Source organism: Beta vulgaris, chromosome 3, assembly GCF_026745355.1.
Source record: "Beta vulgaris subsp. vulgaris cultivar EL10 chromosome 3, EL10.2, whole genome shotgun sequence".
Taxonomy (NCBI): Eukaryota; Viridiplantae; Streptophyta; class Magnoliopsida; order Caryophyllales; family Amaranthaceae; genus Beta; species Beta vulgaris.
Genome location: NC_079204.1, coordinates 57,118,672 through 57,133,005, shown reverse-complemented (window position 1 = coordinate 57,133,005; position 14,334 = coordinate 57,118,672). Strand labels below are relative to the sequence as shown.

General features: G+C 33.0%; 1 protein-coding gene across 5 annotated transcripts; it reads left to right on the top strand.

Annotated features, from left to right (window-relative positions):
• Positions 1 to 2,108: 2,108 nt before the first annotated feature.
• LOC104889811 (hypothetical protein) lies at positions 2,109 to 9,729 on the top strand. 5 transcript variants are annotated; one of them, XM_048640096.2, is made up of 5 exons: positions 2,137 to 2,431; positions 2,770 to 2,823; positions 3,895 to 4,630; positions 5,353 to 6,776; positions 9,294 to 9,729. In XM_048640096.2, exons 3-5 carry the CDS (start codon positions 3,979 to 3,981, stop codon positions 9,357 to 9,359), a joined length of 2,142 nt encoding a protein of 713 aa, XP_048496053.1. In that variant the 5' UTR covers positions 2,137 to 2,431; positions 2,770 to 2,823; positions 3,895 to 3,978; the 3' UTR covers positions 9,360 to 9,729. The 5 variants fall into 5 exon arrangements, with proteins under 5 accessions (XP_048496052.1, XP_048496053.1, XP_048496051.1 ...); XM_048640097.2 differs by having other exon boundaries at positions 2,167 to 2,255; XM_048640095.2 differs by lacking the exon at positions 2,770 to 2,823 and having other exon boundaries at positions 2,109 to 2,255.
• The last annotated feature ends 4,605 nt before the right edge of the window (positions 9,730 to 14,334 follow it).

The following is a 14,334-nucleotide window of genomic DNA, read 5'->3' as shown; positions in this document are numbered from 1 at the left end:
AATCGGGACGTTGATCAATCTAACAATTTTGTTGTCTTGGAGGAAGCTCCCCTTAATCTCCATATATTTTAGTTGAGGATGTTCGTGGAGTTGCAATTTCACGTTAGTGCATCAGTAGGGTTTTTAGTAACTGTTTTTTTGTTTGTTGGTGTCTTTTCTTGATTTTGGCTTTGCCTCATTTGCATAAAAACATCCAAGATATCATGTTTGCACAACAAAAAAGTATATTTCCACATCCAAAGCCTATATTTGCACATTCAAAAACTATAATTGCACAATAAGTAAGTATTCGTATCCAAGAAACATGTTGTACACATCCGAATACTATGCTTGCACATCCAAACTGCATATTTACACATTCGAAGACTATTATTGCGCATCCACTAAAGATATATTTGCAAAAAAATATAATTGCACATCCAAAAATGTGTATTTGCACATCCAAAAATGGGTATATGCACCACCGAAATTTGAAATGAAAATAAAAGGTAAAAAAAAAAACGATTTGATATCTGGATACATTAAGGGTGCGTTCTGTTCAACTTAAAAAATTAAGTTTCAGGTCCAATAAGTTCAGATAAGTTCAGATAAGTTGCAATAAGGTCTAATAAGGGCAATAAGTTCCAATAAGGTCTAATAAGGTCCAATAAGTTCCAATCAGGTGCAATAAGTTCCAATCAGGTGCAATAAGTTTTAATCAGGTCTAATAAGGTCCAATAAGTTCCAATCAGGTCTAATATGGTCCAATAAGGTCCAAATAGTCAATGTTTAATAAACATTTGTATTATTGTCCATTATTTTGTTATTCATAATTTCATATCATTATTAGCGGATTATGTTATTATTAGAATTTTAATTAAAGTAACACAATGATTATATAGTATACTTGTATTAGTGTCTATTATTTTATTATTTATTTGTATTATGCCTATTATTTTATTATTTATTTATATTATGTCTATTATTTTATTATTCATATTACTATTAGCTGATTATGTTATTATTAGATTTTTTTATTAAAGTACCACAATGTATATTATTATACTTGTATTATTGTTTATTATTTGATTATTCATATTTCTATGAAATAATATTATAATCATGGTCAAATAATTAAGGTTAACAATAATAAAAAAAATTATAATTACAATATTTTGCAATAATAATTATAATTACATTATTTTATTATTTATTTGTATTATGTATATTATTTTATTATTTATTTATATTATGTCTATTATTTTATTATTCATATTAAAATTTTTGCTTTTCTACTAGTGTTTTATAAAATCAAAACAAGACTATTAGATATATTAGTGGTGAAAGTTATGTATAGGCAAATATATTAATAGTAATTTTTTTTTGTTAAATTAATTATCATGAGAGATAATTAATAATAATTATTTTTTAAAGGACGAATTATAATAATTATTACTCCATAAAAAATTTTGAGGGGTAGTATTTACGTTAGTGGTAATCTTTATGTTATTAATGATCAATTTTTTTGTCTAATAAGGTCAAATAAGTTTCAATCAGGTCCAATAAGGTCTAATAAGTTTCAATCAGGTCCAATAAGGTCTAATAAGTTTCAATCAGGTCCAATAAGGTCTAATAAGTTTTAATAAGGTCAATAAGTTCCAATAAGTTCCAATCAGGTTCAATCAGGTCCAATAAGTTGAATCAGGTCCAATCAGGTTTAATAAGTTCCAATAAGTTCAGTTCAGGTTCAATAAGTTCATTTAAGATAAGGTCCAATAAGTTCAAGGCCAATAAGTTGAATAGAACGCACCCTAAGGGCCTGTTCTCTTCGGCATAAAACAGCTGAACTGAACTGAACTGAGCTGAATTGAGCTGAACTGATCTGAACTGATCTGATCTGAACTGAAATGAATAGTGATATGTGAGAGTAAAAGTATTGTCAAGAGTTGAACTGAACTGAATTGAACTGAACTGAACTGAATTGAACTGAACTGAACTGAAAATAAGTTGGGGAGAACAGGCCATAAGAGTGTTTTTGTCTTTTGTTTAGGTTTGTTCACCAACAAACAGTTTGTAATTTATCCTTTTTTCCTAAAATTGGCTCGCGGATGTATACGTAGAGTAGATGTACCTTATATAAAGTATAAACTGCGTGAAGTGCTGGTGCTGGCAACCTGCGTGTAGTTGTGACTTGTGCGTAGTGCTGGCAAGTGAAAGAGAAGACAGAAACCTGCGCTGAGGACAAACTAATGGATGAATTTGCACCCAAGGTTAAGGTATGGCATGTGGATTGTGCAGGGGCAATCTTAAATTTTCCCAGCTAAATACGGACTTTTCGATCCAATCGTACTCATCTTACTATTCAATTATATTTAGGGTTCTTATCAAAATGACTCTACCTCCTCTTTCTTAATCATTTCCCCCAAAATAAAGAAATATGCTTTCGAATTCGGTACTCTCTTTCTCTCTCTCTCTCTTTTACAATTTCTTGATTTACTTTGATACTTTTGTTTGGTTTCGCTATATCCTTTGCTTCTGAAAGCTTGCCTTCTCTAATTTTTGTTGTAAATTCGAATTTAGAGGTAGCTAGCGATTATAAAGGTCAAAAAACCAGCTTTGTTCCTACTTTAGTCTTATATAATGCACAACTTATCTTTCTGAAGATATTCCAACTAAGTTAGTGATTCTAATGTTTTATGGATCTTTCCACTGTTAGCTAGCTTAGCTACATGATGACCGAAACAGGGGGATACACATTACTGATTACACCATCCTTTCTCTTTCTCTCAGTCGACAAAATTTTGGGGAAAAAATTAGGGCAAAATTCACACTCTTTTCCTCATTGTAAGATTCAATTTTTTCCTTTTATTTTCTTTTTACATAAGCTTCAATAGTATATATGAGATTTATGCTTAATGTTTTCTGATTTGCAATGGTAAATTGTGTTTTTACTGTGTGAATTTGAGTACGAAAAAATATGACAAAGCCGTCACAAAAGTGTCTGTTCTGTTCTGGTTTGCTTGTGTTTTGATTCGATTGTGCTAGTTTCGTTATTTCTTTTTTTTTTTTGATTCGAAATTGCGTATGTGTGAGTTTGATGGGTGAATTGGGTGCTCAAATGAGGGTGTTTTCTGAGAGTTTTGTTAAAATGGAGAGGTAAAAGATGGAGTTGATGAGAGAGACTGAAGTTTAGGATGGAAATGGAGAATAAGAGGATTCATATGATTCATCTTTTTCAACACAAGACTGTTGAGTTGATTTCTAAGGCTTTTAGTGATGATTCTTCTTTCAAGAAGATGAAGATTAATCCTGATTTGTGATGAAAATAAATTCAAGTTTTTTTTTTTATGGTATAATAAAGATGATGTTGGTAATCTAGTTTTTTATGATACAATGAATGGGGTAGTTTTTGTATTTTTAGGCCATTTCTGTATGATCATTGAATATCAAACTTGTAGTATGCTGCAGTTGAGGAGAAGTTCCCAGAAATATAAATGTTATTTCACAAGATTCTTTGCAGATTCAAAGTTTATGTATGTTCTCGTGATGAAGTTGTATAATCTATAGATTCAAAGTTTATTGTTATGTTTAATGTTGGGCAAAACAAGTTCAAGTGGGCTTGACCCGCTAATGACCCGCTTTAATTTAAGTCTGACCCGCACCCGACCCTGACCCTCTAGACCCTAACCCTGACCCTGATCCTCTATGGACTATGACCGACCCTCAACTGACCCGCCCCGCTAATGACCCTCCCCGACCCGCCCCGACCCACCCAATAACCAGGCCTACTGATTACACCATCATTTTCAATACGTATAGAAATTTCAACAAATAACACTACAATTTTTTTCCAATTTCATTCTCGTTATGTATTCAATTGATCTATTTGTGATTGTTTTGATTTATATATTACAGCTCAGAAGTCAGAATTCAGAATTCAGGTCGATTTTGTATCTGGTTTATCTGAAGTGAAGCACTGAAAGCACAATTACATAATATATGCATATGGCATGCCAAGTTATTATACAGTCATGGACCTTTTCTAGATTAGTTGGTGCCTTTCTTGACCTGGCTATTGCTTACTTCCTCCTCTGTTGCTCTGCTATAGCCTTTTTTGTTTCTAAATTCCTTTCCATCCTAGGGTTAACCCTCCCATGCCCCTGTAATGGTCTCTTTGGCTACCCTACTCGCGCCCCTTGCTTGCAGCGCCTTTTAGTTGATTGCCCCACGGAAACCATATCCTCTCTTCAGTTGTCTGTCAAAACCAAATTCCCATTTGATTCTATTCTAGCCAGGAAAGATCATTGCCAACTTAACTTGAAGCTGGTGGAAGAAAGATACTCTGATGATGGTGTGCTGGAGTTAGAGGGTGAAGCTTCCTACAGTTCCTTCTCAGATCCTCGGAGGTCACAGCACAGCCTTTCTGCCAGTGACTCCTTTGGTAAATTTGATGTGAAGGCCAAAGGTGCTGCAACTCAAAGGCCAAGGTGTGGCCTTAGGCGACGTCGCAGAGCCAGTATTGATAATGGAAAGTTTACTTCTGGCTCTTCTTATGATCATGTGAGGTCTGACGCCCGCGCCCTTTGTTGGTCTCCTTCTGAACCTAGTAAATTAGGGAATGTAGAGAACTCAACACTTGTAGACTCTCACGGTAATTATCTCGTTCTCCTTCCAAGGTCTTATGTTAAAAGTTTTCATACTTTAAGCTTAGTATGTATTTGTCTGTTGGTAAGTGTTCTTTTTGCAGAATAGTGCCTGCTACAAAATACTTTAGGTTGTACACTTTCTCTTGTGTGTATCTATCTTATACTTCCTCTGTTTTTTTAATACTTGCAACCTTGAAATGTGCACAAGGACCAAAGGGGAAGAGAGAGAGAGATAGAAAGACAAAGAACCCTAATGTGCTAGGAAGGAAAAAAAGAGGATATATTACGAAAAAATGTCAATGTTAGCAAGTAATAGAGAATTTTCTAAAATGGAAAACATTGCAAGTATTTATAAATGATCCAAGTAGGTTATGGAAGCACATGCTTATTTTACATTTCTATATATGGCATTGCGTCTTAGGTCTCTTTATATTTCAATCAATATATATACTTCCTCCATTTTGTTTATATAGTTGCGCCATTTGTTTTATTTGGAAGTTGCATATCAATTGCACCATTTCCTTTTGTAGTATGCTTTACATGCTTTTTGACGTGTTCACACACTAAGTACCTATTTCACCCTTATACATTTTATATTTACTATGTTATACAACCTTTTCTCTCTCTTTTGTTTGTAATCACATCGACATTTTTGATACGTAATCTATTTCTAAATATTTGCGCTCAACTCAAATGGTGCAATTATAAAAAACGGAGGAACTATTAGGTACCAGCAGATGCTTAAATGTCTCTATTGTTGTTCCAGTGAAAACTGTGCCTTATTCTGAATCCAATTATGCAACTGATGAGAGTAAACTCCTGTATAAAAATGCAACATCTCTCGAGAACCTAAAAAAAAATGTAGGGTGTGGGCATGGAATTGATGGTGAAAATGAAACTGCTATTAGGATCCTGGAACTAGCTCTTGAGGAAGAACAAGCTGCTTCTGCTGCATTATGCTCTGAGCTAGAGCAAGAGAGACTTGCTGCTGCCACTGCCGCAGATGAAGCCATGGCCATGATTTCACGAATACAGGAGGAGAAGGCATCTGTTGAAATAGAGGCTCGACAATATCAAAGAATATTTGAAGAAAAATCAGTGTATGATGCTGAAGAAATGGATATACTTAAAGAGATCATCATCAGGAGAGAGCGGGAAAATCTTATCTTGGAGAAAGAAATTGAAGCCTATAGGAAAGTGTTCCAAGAAAACGGTGGGTTAGAAATTCAGTCAAATGATACACAAGGAGACAATGAAGCATCTATTCTCGATTCTTCTGTAGATCCTATGTTGATTCTCCAACAACTCAGTGAATCAATTGATAAACAGAAAAGCATGCAGAAAGCGAGTAACAATATTGATTACTCATCTGTGTATGTTCATGAACGGACTTCTACTGTATCTAAAGGCAAAGAATCATCACTTCTTCAATGGGATCAGGAGACTAAAATTATAGATGAACTAGAAAGTCCCCAAAGTTCAAGTATTACTGCAGATCACCTGCAGAGCGGTGATGAAGCCAATCAAGATATTCAGGAAAAAGGAATGCTATCCATGGATGAGATTCCATGTCCTCAGTTATGTGAGTCGAGCAGCTCTATACGGAAAAATAATAAAGTTTCTCTTCAGCAGCAAAAAATACGTGGTGTAGTAAATTATGATGATGGAGAGCCTCGTGTCCATGATGTCCACATCATTGATTCCAAATGTAGTATCAGCCAAAATAGCAATAGGGTGGAAGGTGAATTGCCATTTTGGGCATTTGATAGTCAGAAGATGAGTGGTTCCGCTGACAACAGTCAGCAGATTGAATCCGAGATGAAAAGAACCTCTTCTGACATAGTTGACCGGTTCCCAACCGTGACCAGCTCACCTGATAGAACTATTGTCCCTGAACTGCGGCGCAATTCTTTATCAGCAGTTGACCAAGAGAGGCTGAAGATAGACAATGAAATTGGATGGTTGAGAGCAAGACTGAGGGCTGTTCAGGAGGAGAAAGAGAAACTTAGGAGCTCTTTTGAACATCAAGAGAGGGGGAAAACTGAACTGCAGCTTTTGGAGGATATAACTGGCCAGCTCCAAGAGATTCGACATCTAACGGCACCCGAGAAGGCTGCTCGTCAGGCTTCCCTGCCACCTCTATCCTCTAAGGTACGGTCTTGGTAATTATTTGGTTTATAAGTTGTCTACTAATCGATTATCACTATATTCTCATTGTTGGGTAAATTTTAAATTGTAAGGGTAGGTTGGTTAATATAGTTTATGGTGAATATGTAAGATACCTATCCCTGTGGGACCTTGCAAGCAGATTTTTCCACCTTGAATCATGCAATGGTGAATTCAGCAGTTGTCCTACACTCCTACTGGATAATTGGACTAAAATCACCATCTAAATCAGCGCAGTGAGTCACTGCTACTAATTTGCCTTGACTTAAAACTTAAAACAAGGCAAAAATCTTCTTTCTCCATGCAGTGAACTTGTGACGAGCGTTAAATCACTATCAGTTTATAGTAGTCATGAAAGGGTGATATTTCCTAGGTATTGCATACTTGTATAGTTGTGAGAGTAGCGAAAAGGACTAGAAGATCCTAGTGTATCTTGGAAAGTGTTTGCATTGGCATACTTAGATATATTATGATATAGGATAGAATGAGGTGTGCTCTTTTCGCTTCAGAACTCCTGAACTTCCTCATTTCTTAGACTTGTACGTAAATTATTATTATTATTATTATTATTATTATTATTATTATTATTATTATTATTATTATTATTATTATTATTATTATTATTATTATTATTATTATTATATTATTATTATTATATTATTATTATTATTATTATTATTATTATTATTATTATTATTATTATTATTATTATTATTATTATTATTATTATATTATTATTATTATTATATTATATTATTATTATTATTATTATTATTATTATTATATTATTATTATTATTATTATTATTATTATTATTATTATTATTATTATTATTATTATTATTATTATTATTTTATTATTATTATTATTATTATTATTATATTATTATTATATTATTATTATTATTATTATATTATTATTATTATTATTATTATTATTATTATTATTATTATTATTATTATTATTATTATTATTATTATTATTATTATATTATTATTATTATTATTATTATTATTATTATTATTATTATTATTATTATTATTATTATTATTTATTATTATTATTATTATTATTATTATTATTATTATTATTATTATTATTATTATTATTATTAACTACTCTGTGATCAATTTTGCTGGTATTGAACTTATAAGTCCAAAACTGAACTAATATGAACTTAGAAGTCCTGATATGGAAGTAAGTGAACATCTAACTTATTAGCGCTGATTCGACCTTTAATTGAACCTTGAACTTGTGTCTCTAAAACAAAAGAAGCAGGGTGTAACATTACTCCAATGGTTTTCCACCTAGGGCGGGGTGATAGGGTCTGGATGTTTGGTGTAGTAATTGGAATTTTCACCCCTTAGTTGAAACATAAAAGCTGTTTGAGTCCGCTTGGTCCTGTCACCTCTAACTTCACCTTTTTTTTCTTCTCTCGACCCTGTTGAGAGTGTCTAGTTTCTAATGTGTTCTTTTTCCATTATATTATCTTCTTTATATAATAATTAACTTCCTCCGTTTCATTATTATTGCGACATACCCATTGACACATTCTTTAAGAAACCCATGTGAAGAGTAGAGAGATAGAGATAGATAGAAAGTGGGACCCATGTGATAGGATAGAGACTAGAGAGAGAGAATAGGTATTACCAAATAAGTAAACATTGCAATTAATATGAAACTTTCAAATCACCCATAATATCTGAGTTTGTCTATAGTACTCCCATACCCCACTTTGACTTTTGCACTTATGCATACCCATGTTGATCATAGTTTCTTAGTATTGTATAAGATAAATGTTAGTATGTGAACTGTTATATGCTTTTTCTCAATGTATATTTTCAAAATGTCAATTTATTTTTAATTTTTACTAATAGATAATTAAAGATACTAATGATTAAGTTGTGCATAGGCAAATGTTAAACTCGAAGTGTTAAAAGACTTACAACTATGTAAAACCAGAAGAATTATTTTCTATATTGAGAAAAACCTAAAGTACCAGAACTTGCTGGATATATGCAGATAGGGGATTGTAATTCTGTTATGAGGGAGGCTGATAATGCCATGAGTTGGTAACTGGTGGTCTTTTTCAATAAGTCTTGCCATCTTGTTTCAGTTTATTTATTTATTTATATTTTATTTTACATGTGCATTATCAGTTTCTTTTGATGTTTATACTCATGGATGCCACATTAGAACATTCTCCAATGTGATTAGTAGATTCTATCCTTAAATTTGTGTATTGGTGCGAAACTGTATAAGTTTGTCCAGTCAGCTATCTAGGAATTTGTCTGTTTCTTATATTTACCCTTGTTTAAGTCCTGCACATACAGGGGATCATTAAAGTTGTTTTCCTCGCTAAAATTGTCTGTTTTTTTTCTTCCTATGGCTTAATAATTTGGCTCTAGCTCTAGTTCATTCTTGTGTGACTTTCTCTCTCCTTTTCCTTCCTATTTTCACCACTGCAGAAAACTAGCATAGTGATGTTTTGACTGTTAACAGGTCACATCGAAGAAAAGACGCTCTCGGAGCGTTTCTGTAGGAATTGTTCAAAGCGAATCAAGTTAGGGGACTGGAATCTGTCATCTGCATGGGCTAGCTGCTGTTTAAATATTTCCAAGTTTTAAATGTGCCTTCCAGGGGTTTTAGGTGTGAGGGTTGCTTGTATTGTTTATGGAATCTGCATGACACGGAAAGTTTTGTAGAAGCAGAAGAGTATTTCGAGTTTTCGACAAGCACAGGGTTCAGCAGCTACTTCTGGGGGAAATCTCAGCCTAACCTTCTCATTCCTTTCTCTAGTGCATTGCTTTTTCACGATAGCTCCTGGATTGCAGGCTTCCCACTTAAAATATATTGTACCATCTACTTGGCATGTGAATTTGTACATTTTCCTTTCAAGTGCATGTGTATATAATAATACTACCTCCGTTCTCTTTTAGTTGCAACGTTTGACAAATTGCACTATTCATGTTCTCTTATTTGACCACATTTATTGATTTATATGTTAAACAAAATATAGTCATGTGGGGTCTTGTTTGATTCGTTTCGATGTAAGCTTTCATAATATCAAATTTTTATAATTTTTACTTACATACAATTAGAGATAAAACGATTTAAAATTGTACATTGGCAAGCGTGAAAGTCAAAACGTTGCAACTAAATAAAAACAGAGGTAGTATAATGTTTAGAAGAAATCCTTTTCATTATTTTTGTTTGTCCTGTAACTGGACATGATTTCTTCTTTGGGCCTGGATGTATGGACTGTGCTGAGAAATAAATGCCCTTACAGAAGTTTTTGGGTTGGGTTATTGCAGTGGTCAATGGATGATGTTGCTCTTCGGCACTTTTTGATGTCCCGGGCTCGCAGCAAATGCATCTTGAAGCACCTTCAGTGCTAGACTGCTAGCTGGAGCTCTTGGCATTGTGGCCATCCTAATACAAGAGGGATTAAAATTTAGGTATCACTTTTGAAAAGATCACCTAAACTTTTTTCAACCTCTACACTTGGGTTAAGATGTAAGGTTTGCCCCATTTGATGTTATTATCGAATTGCCTGGAAGCAATGTTGTAACTACATTGATTTGGCCTTGAAAATCCTGAAGAGAAGAAAAGATGCGTAGTAAGCTATCATTCACGTGCATATTATCTCAATAAGTGGGAAACCTACCTTTATTATACTTTGATTTAGAGGTGATTATTTTGGCCCAGCCTATTTTTGGACTGGGTTTTGGGCAGATTTTTTCGGCCCGCGGGCCCGGCCGTATTTTTTGGCTTTGGGCAAGCTGAAATTGACTTTTTAGTCTATTTTTTGGCCCGGTCCGTTTTGGCCCGCAAAAGCCCGCTAATTCAGGCCCGAAATAGCGGGCTTTTGACACAAAAATTCGTTCCGAATTTAGGCCTGGCCCGACCAATAGGCAAAAACTTTTAGCCGCGGCCAGGCCCATGATCACCTCTACTTTGATTGGATAGCATGATAAAACGAAAACAAAAAGAAAACTATCTCAATAACTGGGAAAGAGGAGGGAGGGGGAGGAGGAAGAAATAGAGGAAATAAACGGAGTTCTATTTTTCCTCTAAATGTATTACTATATTATTTTATGTAATTTAAATAGAACAATATATTTCTTATTTAAAGCTCTGTAGAAGTTCGTTAGTTTTTGCCTTAAACTAAATATCATGTGTAGAATTAAATTGCAGCATATCCATCCTTAGACCTTAACTATTGTTTCTTAATTAAATTTAAGGGAACCAATTAAGTCAACATTTTTTTTGGCCCATGACGCATTTCTAGCGTTCCAGCTTATTATTTTTCCTGTTTCCCATCCAATGCAGTCAAGCTTATAATTTGTGATATGGCATGAAACAGGAGGTTCCCCTTATACAAGCTTATTCTCATCTCCTACTCACTTAATTCACATATTATTCTAATGGTCAAAGTAACTTTTCAAAAGCACTATATATCTTCCAGAAAAAGAACGAAATAGCATAAGTGAGATGTTTTTACAACTATATATATATACATAAGTTACCATATTATATTTTCAAAGGTTTTAAGATCAGCATTCGATATAGAGGATAGTTACACATGCTAAAGAGACTCATCTTATAAGGAGAAATATAATGAGATGCGATCATATGCAACAAATCATAACTTAATGGTGCACTCTTTGAAAATGAATGAATATTAAACAATTATTTGTAACTTTATTGGAATTAATTGTTTTTCAGTTTCCCTATTATGAAAGAAGCTAATTTAAAGTCAAAAGGATATAATATACAGAGGGGTAAATGAGGGTGTGCAAGGAGCCCAACAGCATAGGACCCCCAAAATTATAAAGGCCCCAAAATATATTACTTTGAAAATTTTACTTCATATTTGAAGAAATCACCCTTATTTCCCACCCTTAATGAATTTGTCAATGATTTATCTTTAGGTTTTCAACTTTCCATATTTAGAACTCTAACCTTACATCTTTATTTTCTACGAATTTAGGGGCCCGATTTTCATGTTAGAACCGGGGCCCCAAAATCTTCAAGACGGCCCTGATAATATAGTATATAAGTCAAGGATGAGAGGGGTAGGAAACTGATAAGTTTAAGAGAGGAGCGAGAGAAATATAATATGAGTATATTATCGTGTGTCCAATAATAAACAATGACTACAATATATACAAAAGTCAAAAAGACTCCTAGAAGGAAGCTATCTCTAATATATCTTATTCCTAATATTAATCTAATACATGGAAATAAATCATAAGATAATATTCTCAAAGATAATAATATATCTTAAAGATATTAATATATCTTAAAGATATTAATCATATCTTTTGGTATCATAATATATGATATATCTCAAACAGAAACACATTTGGAATAGGACTTTGTACATACTAACATAGATCAACTGATGAACAAACAATCGGAGATCAGTGACGTATCCAGGAATTGATCCGCGTGGGTTCGGAATTTATTTGATGTTAGATTAACATCTTCCTCACAATTTTTTCGAGACATGATGTGGGCACACATAATCTGCTGCATTTAGAATAGTTTGTCAATTGACCAAAGTCAATTCTCTAATCCAAAAATTTTTGAATTATTATTTAAAAATTAAGAATTTAATTAAAGATTTGTTTATTAAAATTTGAGTTAACTGAATATAAATTTATCGTCAATTAATGTTTATTTAACAAAATGATGAGTTAAATTAGCTAAACTAACAGATTTTAGAACTTTTTTAAAGGATAGCTTAGGGAATGCCTTCTTTTAGTTATAAGTAATATCTTTAAAGGTTTTTAAGTTCAGGTAAAAGCACCAACCATGCCAAAAATCAAAGTATTCAAACTAACTCGAGATAAACATTAAATGACAATATTTAACCTATTATGAAACGAATGAAGTATTATTTCTAATTACATGTTTGGTATGTATTGCACTCAATCTGCATTGCCTTTTTTTTAACTACTAAATATTTAAGAATGCAATTCAATAAAGGATTGATAAAAAAAATAGATACTGATTGTCCAAGTACTTTCTCATAATTGAATGCTAAGAGAGTAAAAGATGACAAAAAAACACCCCAAAACTTAAAAGATGTGAAAAATAATTAAATGTTAAAAGAGTAAACAGACATTAGAAGATGAAAAAGAAAACTCACTCCTCACAACTTAAAAGAAGCAAAAAAAAAGGGAAAGCAAAGTCAAAGGCGGGATTTGATCCGGCGTCCTTTGAAAATAATTTCATCAACTCCACCATTGAACCATGCGGACAATTACTCAATTAATTTGGTGCGGGATAATTATATTTTAATTCATAGTTACCATTTTTCCGCCATTTTTCTTTTTTTTTTTCCAAATTTGCGTGGATTCAGTTGAAGCCACTGAACCCACGCTGGATCCGCCCCTGTCGGAGATCTAGTCATAACTCACAGTAGTATAAATCATAATAGGAGTTTAGCAGGAGAAGGTGGAGAGTCAACATCAGCAAAACTTGAATTTCATGACACGAGCTACGTTACTACTATTCCTTTTAGCGCCCACTTGGTGTATATTAATAGTACTACATATAGATTATAGCCTACGCCCTACAGGAGTAGGTCATACTTGATACTTTATCGGATCGGATATGCTTCATGCTTCAGATGCTGTCATTCTCAAGTCTAGGGCTCAGCACTAAATAGAAGTAAAAATATACTTCATACCTCATCAATTTTTGTTTCCATTTCCTGCATCTTCAATTCTAAAATGCAACACATCCTTTCAATATTAGAATTTTTTAGTTAAAGATTATGTACTTATATGGTTATATATCCTTCACACGCCACTTCAATTGATAATGTTCAATCCAAGCTTCTTTGGATTAGAGGAAAGTGACTTGTAGTCTTGTACAAATTTATACTAATCACCATATATATAATATTAAAGCAAGAAAAAATTAGCCTACGTGGCAGCCTCATAGAAATTCTGCTCTCACAATTCACCCCACATTCATAGAGCAATGAAATAGATGCCACGTGTCACATTCCATTAAAATGATTATGTTTGATTCCTTTATTAGTTTCCCAAATTTTGAAAATCAGTCATTGAATGTTTTAGGAAACCTCCAATTTCCTTAAGTTGAAGATATATCCGTGATTTTGGGCTGTAAAAGTAAGATTACTCACTGGAAGGAAATCTCCACTTAAGCAAATCTTCCAAGGTTTTTCCTTTCCTGTCAAATATTCCATTCAGCTACTCTTTTTGAAGTTGAAAAATATTTGCAGGATGATTTTAGATTTGATACTGAAATTGTTTAAGAAAATTTAGTTACACGCAATTGAATGACCGTATTATAAATCCGTGCAAGAATATATACACAATTCAAAGCCACGTGTCAATCCTATTAAAATGATTTCATTGATTTTTTTAAAAATTCTTTAAGAAAATTTAGTTACACACAATTGAATGATTGTATTATAAATCCGTGCAAGTATATACACATGCATGCAAAGATGTTTTACTCTTTTTCTCTCTTTTTTTTTCTTTGAGATACATGCCTGTGCTGA

Excerpts from the sequence above, each read along its gene's own strand:
- LOC104889811 (XM_048640095.2), top strand. The coding sequence starts at position 3,979 with ATGCATATGGCATGCCAAGTTATTATACAGTCATGGACCTTTTCTAGA. Across the intron at positions 4,631-5,352 it reads AACACTTGTAGACTCTCACG|GTACCAGCAGATGCTTAAAT; the intron begins GTAATTATCTCG and ends AGGAACTATTAG. Across the intron at positions 6,777-9,293 it reads TGCCACCTCTATCCTCTAAG|GTCACATCGAAGAAAAGACG; the intron begins GTACGGTCTTGG and ends GACTGTTAACAG.